The sequence below is a fragment of the Oncorhynchus gorbuscha genome, linkage group LG08, assembly GCF_021184085.1.
Source record: "Oncorhynchus gorbuscha isolate QuinsamMale2020 ecotype Even-year linkage group LG08, OgorEven_v1.0, whole genome shotgun sequence".
Taxonomy (NCBI): Eukaryota; Metazoa; Chordata; class Actinopteri; order Salmoniformes; family Salmonidae; genus Oncorhynchus; species Oncorhynchus gorbuscha.
Window position 1 is genome coordinate 14,642,391 of NC_060180.1, and position 15,092 is coordinate 14,657,482.

The 15,092-nt window shown below is 39.2% G+C and overlaps 1 protein-coding gene across 3 annotated transcripts in view; it reads left to right on the forward strand.

Moving 5' to 3' along the window:
- Positions 1 to 14,755, forward strand: part of LOC124041234 (receptor-type tyrosine-protein phosphatase epsilon-like) — a 49,795-nt gene extending 35,040 nt beyond the window's left edge. For 2 of the 3 annotated variants that reach the window (XM_046358587.1, XM_046358586.1), the window contains 13 exons: positions 126 to 162; positions 319 to 416; positions 950 to 1,069; positions 1,207 to 1,370; positions 1,976 to 2,111; positions 2,204 to 2,353; positions 2,476 to 2,569; positions 2,796 to 2,872; positions 2,972 to 3,106; positions 10,583 to 10,708; positions 10,941 to 11,092; positions 12,166 to 12,301; positions 12,507 to 14,752. In XM_046358587.1, coding sequence (XP_046214543.1) covers positions 126 to 162; positions 319 to 416; positions 950 to 1,069; positions 1,207 to 1,370; positions 1,976 to 2,111; positions 2,204 to 2,353; positions 2,476 to 2,569; positions 2,796 to 2,872; positions 2,972 to 3,106; positions 10,583 to 10,708; positions 10,941 to 11,092; positions 12,166 to 12,301; positions 12,507 to 12,581 — 1,500 coding nt within the window. In that variant the 3' untranslated portion in view covers positions 12,582 to 14,752. Of the gene's footprint in view, positions 1 to 125; positions 163 to 318; positions 417 to 949; positions 1,070 to 1,206; positions 1,371 to 1,975; positions 2,112 to 2,203; positions 2,354 to 2,475; positions 2,570 to 2,795; positions 2,873 to 2,971; positions 3,107 to 10,582; positions 10,709 to 10,940; positions 11,093 to 12,165; positions 12,302 to 12,506 lie in introns of all 3 variants that reach the window. The other variant, XM_046358588.1, reaches the window with a different exon arrangement.
- The last annotated feature ends 337 nt before the right edge of the window (positions 14,756 to 15,092 follow it).

Here is a 15,092-nt window from a genome sequence, read left to right on the forward strand (position 1 = left end):
GAGTTGTTGATATTTACTATGTATTCCGTTCTGTCCCATTACAGATAACTTAAATGCCTCCAGTATAACTTCCTTTCTCACTATGGTCTAATAAACTCAGCAAAACACATTTTCTTTTTAACCAGGGTTATAAAGAGAAGAACAAATTAATTGCAGCTCAAGGTGAATATAACTTTGTACAATCATTTTGTGCAAAATACTGTACTACTATTACGGAATGGAAATCAATTATATCCTTACATAAAATATGTTTTTCTAGCACCATAGGCCTATTGTATAATGGAATCTATGTAGTAAGTGTCACTCTCTTTTCCAAAGGCCCAATGCACGACACAGTGGCTGACTTCTGGCGGATGATTTGGGAACAGAAGACTGCTACTATAGTGATGCTCACTAACCTGAAAGAGAGAAAAGAGGTGAGTTTCGCTTCTCTCACTTTATCTGCTCCATTATCTGCTAATACAACCAGTAAAGAATATTCAGATTTGCTCATGGGCTCTCATGTTAGATGTTCTTAAGGGGTCCTTTGCTCTTTCTTGTCTTCTCACACCTCAAGGTCATGAGTATAATTGATTTGACCCTTTTCTAACTTTCCCAATCCATACAATGTGTCATCCCAAATTACTTGGCATCACATTTTATTGAACCTCAAGGGGCTGATCAATAAAGAACAAAACAGGGGGTTTAGCTCCACCAAACAGAGATGGGGAATCGATAACTAAATAATTGTTGATAAAGTTGTCCAAGGCTTGATTATAATTAGTCTGAGACTCTCATTAACAGTCTAGAAGATCAGAGTGATGAACTTATTGACTGACAGACAATCACCTATAAATAGAGTTACTAGTCAGTAATATGAATTCCCATAAAAGTCTCTGCCATTCATAGTGGTGAACTATAGTTTGTATTTTTTTTTGCTTTGCTGAATGTCCATTTCACCTCTCTTCAGGACAAGTGTTACCAGTACTGGCCAGACCAGGGCTGTTGGATGTATGGGAGTGTGAGGGTGTCAGTGGAGGACTTTACTGTACTGGTGGACTACACCATCCGCAAGTTCTGTGTGCAATATGTAAGTATCATTGTATGTGCCTACATGACAACCCTGCACAGGATCCCTCACATTGAAATACACGATGTGAGAAACCCTGTGACATTTACAGTATATTTTTCTAAACGATTGATGTGTTTTCCTGTTGTTGTAAACAGCAGGGGAATGATGGCCCAAGGGCCCCCCGCTTAGTCACCCAGCTCCACTTCACCAGCTGGCCAGACTTTGGGGTGCCCTTCTCCCCTATCGGCATGCTCAAGTTCCTCAAGAAGGTGAAGACAGTCAACCCGTCCTATGCAGGACCCATCGTAGTGCACTGCAGGTACTGAACCAGGGGAGGAGACTAGGGATTCTAACTGGGAAATCTCGTCTACATGCTGTACTCAATGAAGGCTATAGTAGTTCATTTAGTTCCTTATGACATGTATAACTTAACACAATCATAGTGTCAAATTGACCTATCGTGGTGTCTAAAAAAGTATGCCAACCCGCTTCCCTTTATTTTGTATTGGTATGGCTGGAATTTCAAAGCACATGTCATGTAATATGAAACCACCACACCACTGAAGTCAGAGATGTGCAGGAACAACTGTTGAAACAGGTGTTGGTATTGGGGCTTTGCTTTCTGAATGGGCCTCATTGATTGGTCTCCAACACCCTAAGCTGGCATCCCTGACTGCTGTCTGTGTCACTGGTCCTTAAATCACTATGGATCTTGTTGGCTTGTAGACATGTAGCAATTTAGAATATCGCTTGTGGACATGTTTCAATGTAGCATTTTTATGCCATACCACAATCAACATTCCTGTGGAAAACTCAGCCACAGAAGTACAGTATATTTGCTTTGAATTGAATCATCAGACGTTCCTCGGAGGTCTATGACAATGTAAGGGTCACTCTTCTCTCCTGTCCCTTGTCTTTCCCTAGTGCTGGGGTAGGTAGGACTGGGACGTTCATCGTCATAGACGGCATGATTGACATGATGCATGTAGAGAAGAGGCTGGATGTCTTTGGGTTTGTGACCAGAATACGGGAGCAGCGCTCTCAGCTCGTCCAGACCGATGTAAGTGTTCCCTGACAGTTCAATGTGTTAATGCAGCACAAACCAGCAAAGATGCCTCATGTACCCTATCTCTCTCTCTGTCTCCCGTTCAGATGCAGTACTCGTTCATCTACCACGCTCTGCTGGAGTATTATATGTATGGGGACACAGAACTGGATGTGTCCTCTCTGGAAGGCCACCTGCAGAAACTCCACAACACCAGAACACCCCTTGACAAGCTGGGCCTAGAGGAAGAGTTCAGGGTAAGTCCCAGTCACACAATTGTCTCACCTTTTTTAAGTTGTCTCCCAGTTCTAGTCACATTTAAATGACGGAAGCCATCTCTCTCAAGTAGTCCTAATTTCACCCCATATCCTCTCCTCAGAAACTGACCAATGTACGCATAATGAAGGAGAACATGAGGACTGGAAACCTTCCTGCAAACATGAAGAAGAACCGTGTGCTTCAGATTATTCCATGTAAGGAATACCCTAACACTCTTACATTTTCAGTTATACGTCACAACCCTACCACCATCAAACTCTTAGTGTTGTATCAAATATTATACATTTTAGACCAAGTTACCTCTTTGAAGTAGTTTTACTTTTGGAATTCATTTACTGTAGTTAAATGACACAAATGACACAAGAAATTAAACTATTGTTGGAAATAAAGTAAGTTGTTAAGTTATTTGCTTGAACACAGATGACTTCAACCGGGTTATATTATCAATGAAAAGGGGCCAAGAGTTCACGGACTACATCAATGCATCATTTATTGATGTAAGTATTTACTGAGCACATTTTAACACCTACAGCCTAACTTTCTCAAGAGCCCTTTATGTAAGTATATGATGCGCTAAACAGTCTGTTATTTTCCAGGGATACAGACAGAAGGACTACTTCATCGCTACCCAGGGTCCCCAGTCTCACACGGTGGAGGATTTTTGGAGGATGGTGTGGGAGTACAGGTGTCACTCTATCGTCATGCTCACTGAACTCAAGGAGAGGGAACAGGTACAGACCCCACTGTGGCAAGAGTTAACTGCAACATAATCATTAAAAGGTGTGTTTTACTTTAGTAGCAGTCATCAAAATTATTCATAGGTTGAAAATACAATTCGAATAAATGCAACAGTTGAACAATGGATGAAGATACTCCAAACTTTTGAATGTTTTTTAAATCCATCAGATATTGACAGAAATATAGCACATAAAACGTTGTACTAGCGCAGACAAATAATTAATTGAGTTCAGCTATTTTGATGAATGTAAAAATGCTCTTCTAATGCACTCATATGTGACCGACCACCGTGATTCGGTCTTACAGTGGTTCCTCCTTTAAAAGTTGTGTCATACTGCAGCACACCTTGTAGGCTGCTGCAGCATTCTGTGGCACATTATTTAATTGTCAGCCATTTTGGGGGGGAAAATGCAAGTTAGTGCTAGTTTGACCACTAGAGGGCATCTTTGAGGAGCATTTTATAGTCTTCCATATTGGCATTACCGGAGATTTTTAAACCTTTTTGTAATAACATAGTATATGGGATTGATTTTAAGAAATTTGTCTTAATTAATTTGATTGATATTATGGTGTTTCTTTCCGAGAAAAAAAATTTAAACGAAAATATGGTGCTGTACAACGTGACGGTCAGGAGTAAGCTACAGCATAAGAGGATTGTAGGATTCTAAATGGTTTGCCTTCATTAGACAACTTTGTTCCAATATTTCTGTAAATCAGTGATATTTATTCCCATAGTAATTCATTATGGATCCATAACTAAATCCACATCTGCATTTTGAAATAATATTTTTTAACGAAAGCATAAAGATGCTGATGAAGAAATACAGTACTGTGCAGTATATGCTTTTACATTTGGATAATAAAGCATTTAAAGCATTTTGAAGATATAAGTCACCTGCATTTGTTTATTAGGCTACTGTGCAGTCTGACAAGTAACCGTAGCCTACAATACATACTGTAGTAAACATGAGAAAGTGCCTAATTCCTTAAATAAGGCATGCGGGAGACTGGGGTTCAATTCCCTGACGGGGAGGAAGGAGTAGGCTGTCCTTGTAAATAAGAATTTGTTCTTAAATGATTCCATATGTATTATTTCATCGTTGGAATGTCTTCACTATTATTCTACAATGTAGAAAATAGTAGAAATAAAGAAAAACAGTGGAATGAGTAGGTGTGTCCAAACTTTTGACTGGTACTTGCTTAATTAATATGATTATTATTATGGTGTTTATATTCCAAGATAAACTAAAAACTCTCTGGGTTTCTGTTAGGATGGAAAGGAAAATATGGAGTTGTACAACGTGACGATCGGCAGTACTAAGATATTTAGCTAAAGAATCCCTGTGTCGTGCAGGCAGGGCACGCTGGAAACCAGGGTACAATGCCCCGACTGGGAGGAAGGAGTAGGCTGTCCTTGTAAATACGAATTTGTTCTTATCTGACTTGCCTAGTTAAATAAAGGTTACACTAAGAGCATATCATTTCTGCACCCAAATATTCTAATTCTAGTCTAACCAATACCCAAACAGAGATTAAGTGAAAATTAAAATCTCATTGATTTATCGAGACCAGTCCCCATGCTTGCCTCAGAGCAGCGCGAAATGCTGCTAAAATAGTTGTAGGCTTTTGCTTCAAATCCTACTGCTTCTATCTTCAATATGTTCTTTAAATAAATAAGACCCACACAACTTTTAACAGCACATTACTCAACACTGGTGAGACTTATTTCGCCTATGGTAGGCCCACAGTATATCTACAAACATTTTTTTCAATGACGTGACTCTCCGCCAATAATTACATTTAGAGGATTGGAGGACTCTTAATTAATATCTAAGAGGGGTTAGGATGTGGAATTGGAGACATGGTGGTCAAAGATATAGAATGATGGTCAAAATAAAGTATAACAAATAAAGTCCAAATAAAACATAATAAAAAGTCAGTTTGAATGACACCGAGGGGCAGTGTTTTTACAGCTAATGCCAGTTTGCCTGAGGCTGATGCTGTGCAGGTGTTTGTACACATGCATATACACTCTCATTCAAATACACACATACACGGACACACACATGTAAATAGTGCCAGACATGCACTCAAACGTATACAGTTGGCCTTGCTGCTATGATTTCAGTTGTCCTTGATGTCCTTTTTTTGCATTGTTGTTTTCTGTTTTTACTGTAGTCTTTTTATTTTTTGTCATGAGTTCATTTTCTTGCTTGTTGGTTTATTGGGGGGGTTCTTGGGGGTGGGGAATGAAATTAACTAGAGTTTTCATTATTATTTTTTATTATTTAAATTTTTACAATTTTTTTCTTGGGGGTGACTGTGGGAGGCTTCTCGGGTGGTTGAGGGACAGCTATGGGGGACTGTGGGGGGGTCTTGGAGGGCCCGCGTCCCTGTTTTTTCTGGCCTTGTGGGAGATCTGTCGAAGTGCCCTTGAGCAGGGCGTTGACCCTGGAGGCTTCTGTGTGTCGCTCTGAATGGGAGTCTGTTGGATGACTGGTGTGGTGTAGTTGTTGTGCGGCTTCACTGCAAGTATATTGCATGTTTTGAATATTCAATAAAAACATTTTTTTAAATAACAAGAAAAAAATATATATAAAAAATATCAAAGGGGCATTATCCGTTAGATATTCTCAGATATTTACAAAGGCCAAAATATAGCCCTGCAAATATCCATAATGGTACTGTACAACGTGACTGTGTTTGAAAGACTATTTTCCAGTCAGCAACCATTTGTTTACCTTTATTAGACAACGTTGTTCCAATATTTCTGTAATTTAGTGATACTTATTCCCATAGTAATTCGTTATGGATCCATAACTAAATAAACATCAGCATTTTGAAAGAGTATTTTTATCATTATTTTATTAACGAAAGCATAAAGATTCTGATTAAGAAATACTGTACAGTTTAGGCTTTTACATTTGTCGATACAACAATGCAACAAATACATTGCCCATCTCAGCAAGGTTTTACCTGTGGTCGTGGAGATGGGATGGACGTGTGACTAAAATGTACTTTAAATAAACATCCACATTTGAATTTCTTTTTTCTCGTTATTTTATTAACGAAAGCATATAGAAAGCATATAGATGTTGATGAAGAAATACTGTACTGCTGTTTTGAGTTAGAAATGTAACACTTTGGAGTACTTATGCATCAAATACATTGCAAGTTGAGGGATTTTCACTACAGTAGACGGGCTAAAAAAGTATGTTGTCTTTCTAATAGGAAACATTTGCATGATGGGCTACACCTGCTACAGTACTACAAGTGTTTGAAAACCTGTTTTCAAAATGCCTCCAGTTGTCCATCACTACTGTAATTAGTGTTTATATCTTGTTTTAATTCTTTATTGTAACCACAATGTCACACATAATTTGAATCTACCTTTCCAATTACTTTTAGAGTTTGGGATTTACAAATGCGCTCTTTTCATTATTAGTTTTTTATTTTATTGTTTGAACGTGCAGACTTTTTTTCTTTAAATTATTGTTTTATGTAGAATGCTACATTTTTGATCAGTTGCAATTGTAAGTAGGCCTAATAAAAAAATCCTACTTCTATTAGACTGGTAAGCCTCATAGTCTACCTCAGCCAGTTGTTATATTATATAGGTCTAGGCTCCAAAGAAATAGACTCCAATTAAACCCTCTTGTTATTTGTAAAGTCAAATTAAAATGAAGATAATTGTTGAAATGAATTGCTCAACTGGTGTAGGTTTTCTCCGTCTGTTGGTGTGCAACACTTGCGTAACAAGTTAGCTATATTTTCAGCACCAGCCACTGTTCACCTCCTATTGATTGTGCTGTGGTTGTCACTAGTTGTTTTTAAAATGTAACCTTTAAATAGGCAAGTCAGGTAAGAACAAATTCTTATTTACAATCCCAGCCTACCCCGGCCAAACCCGGATGACGCTGGGCCAATTGTGCGCTGCCTTATGGCACCCCCAATCACAGTAGGATGTGATACAGCCTGTATTTGAACCAGGGACTGTAGTAATGCCTCTTGCACTGAGATTCAGTGCCTTAGACCGCTGCACTATATGGGTGCCATGACCAATATAAACTCAGAAAAAAAGGTAAATTTTTCAGTACCCTGTCTTTCAAAGATAATTTGTAAAAATACAAATAACTTCACAGATCTTCATTGAAAAGGGTTTAAACACTATTTCCCATGCTTGTTCAATGAACCAAAAAACAATTAATGAACATGCACCTGTGGAACAGTCGTTAAGACACTAACAGCTTACAGACGGTAGGCAATTAAGGTCACAGTTATGAAAAATTAGGACACTGAAGAGGCCTTTCTACTGACTCTGAAAAACACAAAAAGAAAGATGCCCAGGGTCCCTGCTCATCTGCGTGAACATGCCTTAGACATGCTGCGAGGAGGCATGAGGACTGCAGATGTGGCCAGGGAAAAATTGCAATATCCGTACTGTGACATGCCTAAGACAGCCCTACAGGGAGACAGGATGGACAGTTGATCGTCCTCGCAGTGGCAGACCACGTGTAACAACACCTGCACAGGATCGGTACATCCGAACATCACACCTGCGGGACAGGTACAGGATGGCAACAACAACGGCCAACACCAGTAGGGTGAGAGAGGCTGAACTGAGGGCTTGTAGGATAGTTGTAAGGCAGGTCCTCACCAGACATCACCGGCAACAATGTCACCTATGGGCACAAACCCACCGTCGCTGGACCAGATAGGACTGGCAAAAAGTGCTCTTCACTGACTGGTCATGGTTTTGTCTCACCAGGGGTGATGGTCGAGTTTGCGTTTATCGTTGAAGGAATGAGCGTTACACCAAGGCCTGTACTCTGGAGCGGGATCGATTTGGAGGTGGAGGGTCCCTCATGGTCTGGGGCAGTGTGTCACAGCATCATCTGACTGAGCTTGTTGTCATTGTAGGCCATCTCAACGCTGTGCGTTACAGGTACCCTTCCTGCAGGCTCATCCTGACCTGACCCTCCAGCATGACAATGCCACCAGCCATACTGCTCGTTCTGTGCGTGATTTCCTGCAAGACAGGAATGTCAGTGTTCTGCCATGGCCAGTGAAGAGCCAGGATCTCAATCCCATTGAGCATGTCTGGGACCTGTTGGATCGGAGGGTGAGGGCTAGGGCCATTCCCCTCAGAAATGTCCAGGAACTTGCAGGTGCCTTGGTGGAAGAGTGGGGTAACATCTCACAGCAAGAACTGGCAAATCTGGTGCAGTCCGTGAGGAGGAGATGCACTGCAGTACTTAATGCAGCTGGTGGCCACACCAGATACTGACTGTTACTTTTGATTTTGACCCCCCCCCCTTTGTTCATGGACACATTCTCCATCTCCTTAGCTATCATACTCGAATTACACTGATTTCAAAACTCAGTCTTCCAGAAAGTGGAGAGGAACACTTATGCAGTTTTACTACGCAATACATATTTTTAAAGACCGCGTTAGACAGGGTTACCTAGACATACTGACCAGCTCAAATAGACAGAAGCATGCTATATGGCAGACCAATCCAAACTCATCTCTCGGCATGTCCAGCCCACTTATTATCTCAGCCAATCATGGCTAGCGGGAAGGTTGCTGACTTTTTTTGTGTCTAAACCAACAAGGCTCTTCATTTAACTATTTTATTTGTATTTACAAGTTTGTTGTTAAGACACATTGAATTTAATGTGTTCGAGAAGGCATTTCTGACAAAAAAACATATTTGGATCACATAGGATAGGATAAGTAATCCCTCTCACCCCCCCCCCTTTAAGATTTAGATGCACTATTGTAAAGTGACTGTTCCACTGGATGTCATAAGGTGAATGCACCAATTTGTAAGTCGCTCTGGATAAGAGCGTCTGCTAAATGACTTAAATGTAAACATATATACATTTTCTTAGTATATCAGGTATTATGTTTTGTACTTTATGATAAAATAAATAATTATATGTGCCTCATTTGCATATAAACTGAGTATATCAAACATCAGGAACACCTTCCTAATATAGAGTCTAATATAGAGTTGCACCACCCCTTTTGCCCTCAGAACAGCTTCAATTCTTTAGGGCATGAACTCTACAAGGTGTCAAAAGCGTTCCACAGGGATGCTGATCCATGTTGACTGCAATACTTCCCACAGTTGTGCCAAGTTGGCCCGATGTCCTTTGGGTGGTGAACCATTCTTGATACACATGAGAAACTGTTGAGTGCGAAAAACCCAGCAGTTTTGCAGTTCTTGACACACTTCTTGGCTCCCGAGTGGTGCAGAGGTCTAAGGCACTGTATCTATATCTATGCAAGAGGCGTCACTACAGACCCTGGTTCGATTCTAGGCTGTATCACAACCGGCCGCTATTGGCCCAGCTTTGTCCAGTTTAGGATTTGGCCATGGTAAGCTTTCATTGTAAATAATAATTTGTTCTTTAACTGACTTGCCGAGTTAAAGAAAGTTTTTTTTTAACTACACTGATTGAAGTGTATTTAACAAGTGACATCAACAAGTGATAATAGCATTATACCGGCAGCAGAGTTGCCACCAAATTACTGTGACATCAATAAGGGATTATACCTTTCATTTGGATTAATCTATTCAGTCTATGTCATGGAAAGAGCAGGTATTCTTAGTGTTTTGCACACTCAATGCATATTTCCACACTGAGGTTGGAATAATACTTTGAAATTATGAACATGATGATACTACCCTTTTAGTGTAAGAGCTGTTTGAAAAGACCACCTGAAATTTCTGTCTGTTTTGGTGAGATGGAGTTTTGGCCTTCCTGGTGACATCACCAGACGGTAAATTAGTTAATAGACCAATAAGAAAGAGAGTTCCAAACCTCTCTGCCAATAACAGTTGTGGGACTATAGTAAATGAAGAATCAATATTTTTTAGATTGAATATTTATTGGGTCATTATGTTAGTATATTATGTATGTTTGTAATAGTGTGTTACATGTGAAAATGTGTTTGTATTATAAAATGTATTTTAATGTTTAAGGACTCTTGGAAGATTAGTCCAAATGGAGACTAAAATAGATCCAAATCAAAATCAAATCAAAAAACAGCTAGTTTCCAGTTTTCCCCTCCCCACTCAGACCACTCCCAGACAGTCCCAACAAAATTCTTGCTTGAGAAATTGCTCTTTGTTAAGATGCTATTTTTGGTTCTTTTGACCATTTTAATTGAAAACAATCACACTAAGGCACTTAATTCTTAACCAGAAATGATTTGATATTGGGATAAAAAAAATGTCTGTGTTGCCTTCAGTTCGAATTAACACCAACCCTGGTATAGAGGAACAGAGAGACTCTATAAATGTAGGTCCATTATCATTACCTTTTCTTTTAAACCATTATCATTTCTACACAGTTGTGATGTGTTATTTGTCATTTAAATGTAGATTGAAGTCGTTTTTCCCACCCGTGGGCCACATGATTGACACACCTGCCTTTCCTCAATCTGTCACTTTCCCCAGGACAAGTGTTTCCAGTACTGGCCAGCAGAGGGCACTGTGACATTTGGAGACTACACTTTGGAGCTGAAGGGGGATGCACTATGTGACACTTTCACTCTGAAGGACATGGTGCTCACATATGGACCAGTGAGTTTCCTTCACACAAACAAGCTACCTGATGTGCATTTTAAATATATTATTTGTGATGTAAGTCATTTTTGTCCTTGTGGATGACTGGGTTTGGTCCTCTCTAATCAATGGCTTTCTGCTTTCTCAATTTGTGTCTTATCTTGAGCATGTCAAGTTCATGTTATGTTTATTTTTCATTATCAGGTATACTTATGTATGTAATGATGAAACACATGTTTCCAATCACCAGGAAAATCAGTCACGGCACGTCAGGCACTTTCATTTCCACGGCTGGCCTGAGATCGGAATACCGGCAGAGGGAAAGGGAATGATCGACATCATTGCTTCAGTGCAGAGACAGCAACAACAGTCTGGAAACCACCCTATTATAGTACACTGCAGGTAAGGATCGCGTACTGTTAACACAAACCAAACCTGGGAGCCGCAAAACACTCCCATTACTCTTTCAACTGACCTTTTTTTTCTGACATAAAATATTAGGATCATACCAAACACAAAATTATGTTTCAAAGAATATAGATTACTTTTTACATTTTTGGCACTCTGTAATATTGGTTTCAATACATTATACAGTACATTTAGCCTTTGTAGACTCCTTTGTTTTATAGCCCAACTCTTTATAAAGACTTTGCTGTGAAAGCTATGATCAGAAACGTACATAGCTCCAGGTGAAGTACTTCTAATGCAGCACGGCCCACTGGGATTGATCCAATCCACTGATTCACAGTCAATTAAAACCTCTCAAAGTGAAATCTCCTACGACTCCTGCTTTGATTAATCTGATAGAATGAGCTAACGACAGGAAATGGTGTCTTCACTCTCTCTCATATTCATTCATCAGGGCCTGTCTAAAGAGGGGCTTTTTAAAGCTTTTTCTCCTCCGCTGGGAATGGGGGCTTGCCCATTACAACCCCCCTCTCTCCTCTACCTCTCTCGCCGGCATTGTAAGAACTGACTCAATCCAAAGAGGCTGAGAGAGCTACCAGACGCGTTAGTGTTAGTGTTATTAGTACTATTAGTCAAAGGTCACCTTTTCTCCAGCAAATTCTTTTCAATATAAATGGGAAAGACTGGGGTAAGCTGTAGGGTTCACAGTATAGCCCTATGACTAGGGGAATGGGAGACTAGGAATCTATAGACCCATCAACTCTACTGTTAGAGATCTCTCCTATCAACCACCAACTAGACAACTTACCTGTGTTGTTGAGCACTAAGGAAATCCAGCACTGTAAAGACATATGTTGTAAAATCGGTGCCTTTCTTTGGCGCTCAATGAAGTGCAATCGGCACGATGGCGAACTGGTAGACCCCTGACAGTGTACGGAATGTAGTATACTCCCTTGACTCACGTTCAGTTCTAAGCACATATTAAAGGTCCTCTAATGGTAGTTACTGGGTTTTAGAGCAAGTGTAGCTGTAGATGCTGATGGTTCTGTCCTGGGTTTATTTCTCAGTGCTGGTGCGGGTCGGACCGGTACATTCATCGCCCTGAGTAACATTCTGGAGCGGGTGAAAGCAGAGGGCCTACTGGACGTGTTTCAGACTGTCAAGAGCTTACGCATGAAGAGACCACACATGGTTCAGACTGTGGTAGGTATTATATATTGTAGTATAAACACATTGTTTTTCATGGTAGGATACCATTTAGTCATAGAGATTCAATGCATGAGAGAGAGGTGAACTACATTAAAATTATCTTCGAAAGATTGACAATGATGCTTTATTCAAATATTGGTTTTCCAACTGTATTGTAAGTGATTTATGGTCATGTTGTTCGTTATTTTTGTCGTTTCAGGAACAATATGACTTCTGCTACAGAGTGGTTCAAGATTTTGTTGACATTTTCTCAGACTATGCCAATTTTAAATGACAATATCTGCTATATACCCATGTATATTTCCACGTAACATATGCAATTTTGTCAGAACCTTCTTTTCTAAGCTCTTTCAAGCTCTTTTTACACTTTGCACTTACCCACAATACTTAAACATATTGTACCATATTTTATTATACAGGTCACTGCCAAAATAAGAAAATGAGGGATACAAAGTATATTGAAAGCAGGTGCATCCACACAGGTGTGGTTACTGAGTTAATTAAGCAATTCACATCCCATCATGTTTAGGGTCATGTATATTCATCCATTGTTTTGGCTACCATGGCGATGCCCACGATAGGATGACAATGCCTCCATCCACAGGGCATGAGTGGTCACTGAATGATACGATGAGCATAAAAACAATGTAAGCCATATGCTATGGCCGTCTCAGTCACCAGATCTCAACCCAATTGAACTTATGTGAGATTCTAGAGCGGCACCTGATGCAGAGTTTTCCACCACCATCAACAAAACACCAAATTGTGAAATTTCTTGTGGAAGAATGGTGTCGTTCCAGACACTTGTAGAATCTATGTCAAGGTGCATTGAAGCTGTTCTGGCTCGTGGTGCCCAACACCCTATTAAGACACTTTATGTTGGTGTTTCCTTTATTTTGGCAGTTACCTGTATATGTTTGCTTATCTGTCTGTTTGTTAAAAAGAGCCCAAATGAAAACGGATTATTCTCTCTGTTTAGTCACGGACGTTTCAACTAGCTTTGTCTCCTCAGCATTTGTATGTCAAATGTTTTTAATTGAAAACGTAAGACCAAAACCGGTGTGAAGGGTTTAATTGAATAGGTTCTCGGACTCAAGACAATACTGAAAAGTATGTTATTATGTACATACTGTGTGTATTAATTAAGTTATGCATATCATCTTTTTCTATTTATATAATGTAGAATTCTATGTACATTTTGAGTTTTACTGATAGTCTATGAGATTGCCTTTCGTTGCCTGTGGTCTGTACTGTAGACATGGCACATACTGTAGAACTCCTGCTGTTGTAAAAAAATACACAACCTGTCATGAGAGTCTGTGACAAGTGACTTAACAAATTAACATTCAGTTTTTGGTGTGTATGCTGTCTGTTTCATCATAACAGTCTATTGAGTATCCAATGGAAAACAATCCATTTGGACAACTTTGAATTGCCATCTGTTTCAAACCTCACTAACAAATGGCTGTTCATATGTACACGGTTGTAATAACTTTTGTACAACTTTCTTTTTTTAAACTATGTTGGACCTTCCATTTCAGCATTTGCATGTTTGAATGAAACAGTGCCATACAAATATTAGAAAAATGTTCTGATCAAGTTCAAATTGTCCCCAAGTGATTTCAACTTGTTTAATGTTTCTCGAGACTAACCTGAAAAGGAAGAAGATTTCAATAAAATGAGTTGATTTTCATGATATCCTTATAGTGTATAGAACATGATCGGGATTAAAGCAAATGATTATTATGCTCATATACCCCCCCCCAAAAAAAATGTGTATTGAATGTATAGAGTTCTCAATTAGAAAAGTGTCATTTACAGCCAGGCAGCAATTTTCCGCTTGGTAAGTATTTATAGCCACAGTGCTCTCATACCACTAAATAACTGGGTTGTTGATAATAGTAATTGATTCATGGAAGTTTCAGGAAGATATTTTATTGAATTTCATCGTGCTGTAGTTTACTGTGAAATCTATATTTTAGCAATGATCATAAATAAATAGAATTTAAATTCAAATGACCTGGTTACCCAGTTATTAAGTGTTAAGGCACTCCACAGGGCTATCCTTTTCATGCCAAAGGTACATTTATGGATTCATAGCCTGTTAGGTAAAGATACAAGTGTAAGGATTATGTCTTCTTACAGAACATTTAGAATCAGTCTTGTGTACAGAGTATGAAATTGAGCCGTAATGTAGCGCTCAAGCATCTTGTTCCTGTATATCTCTTGTCATAAGTCTGTATGAAGTTAAAATGTCATTTGTAAAATCTGTCCGCAATAAATGCATTGAAAATAAACAAATTTGCCATTAATTTCTGAATATTTGTAAAAGATACAAAACATGGGTATCAAAGTCACTTTTTTGTTGACCAGCAGATATTGTTTCATTTACAAACATGACATATTTTAGAATATGTACACTACTTGCCGTTTCCAGCTACAATAGTAATTTACAACATTAACAATGTCTACACTGTATTTCTGATCCAATTTGATGTTATTTTAATGGACAAAAATGTTGCTTTTCTTTCAAAAACAAGGACATTTCTAAGTGACCTCAAACTGTTGAACGGTCGTGTTCACTGACTTCAACTCTTAACACATTATAAATATGTTTGTTTCCATCAAATGCAGTTTGAAGCTTATGCACTAAGCAGGTGCCATTAGTGACATTTAGTGTCCATTAGGCACTTAGTGTGTCACACCTGTGGAGAAGGGATTCTAATCCTGATGACACAGACTGTTCCATGTCTAACGACCCCTATAAAAGGGACTCATGATATTC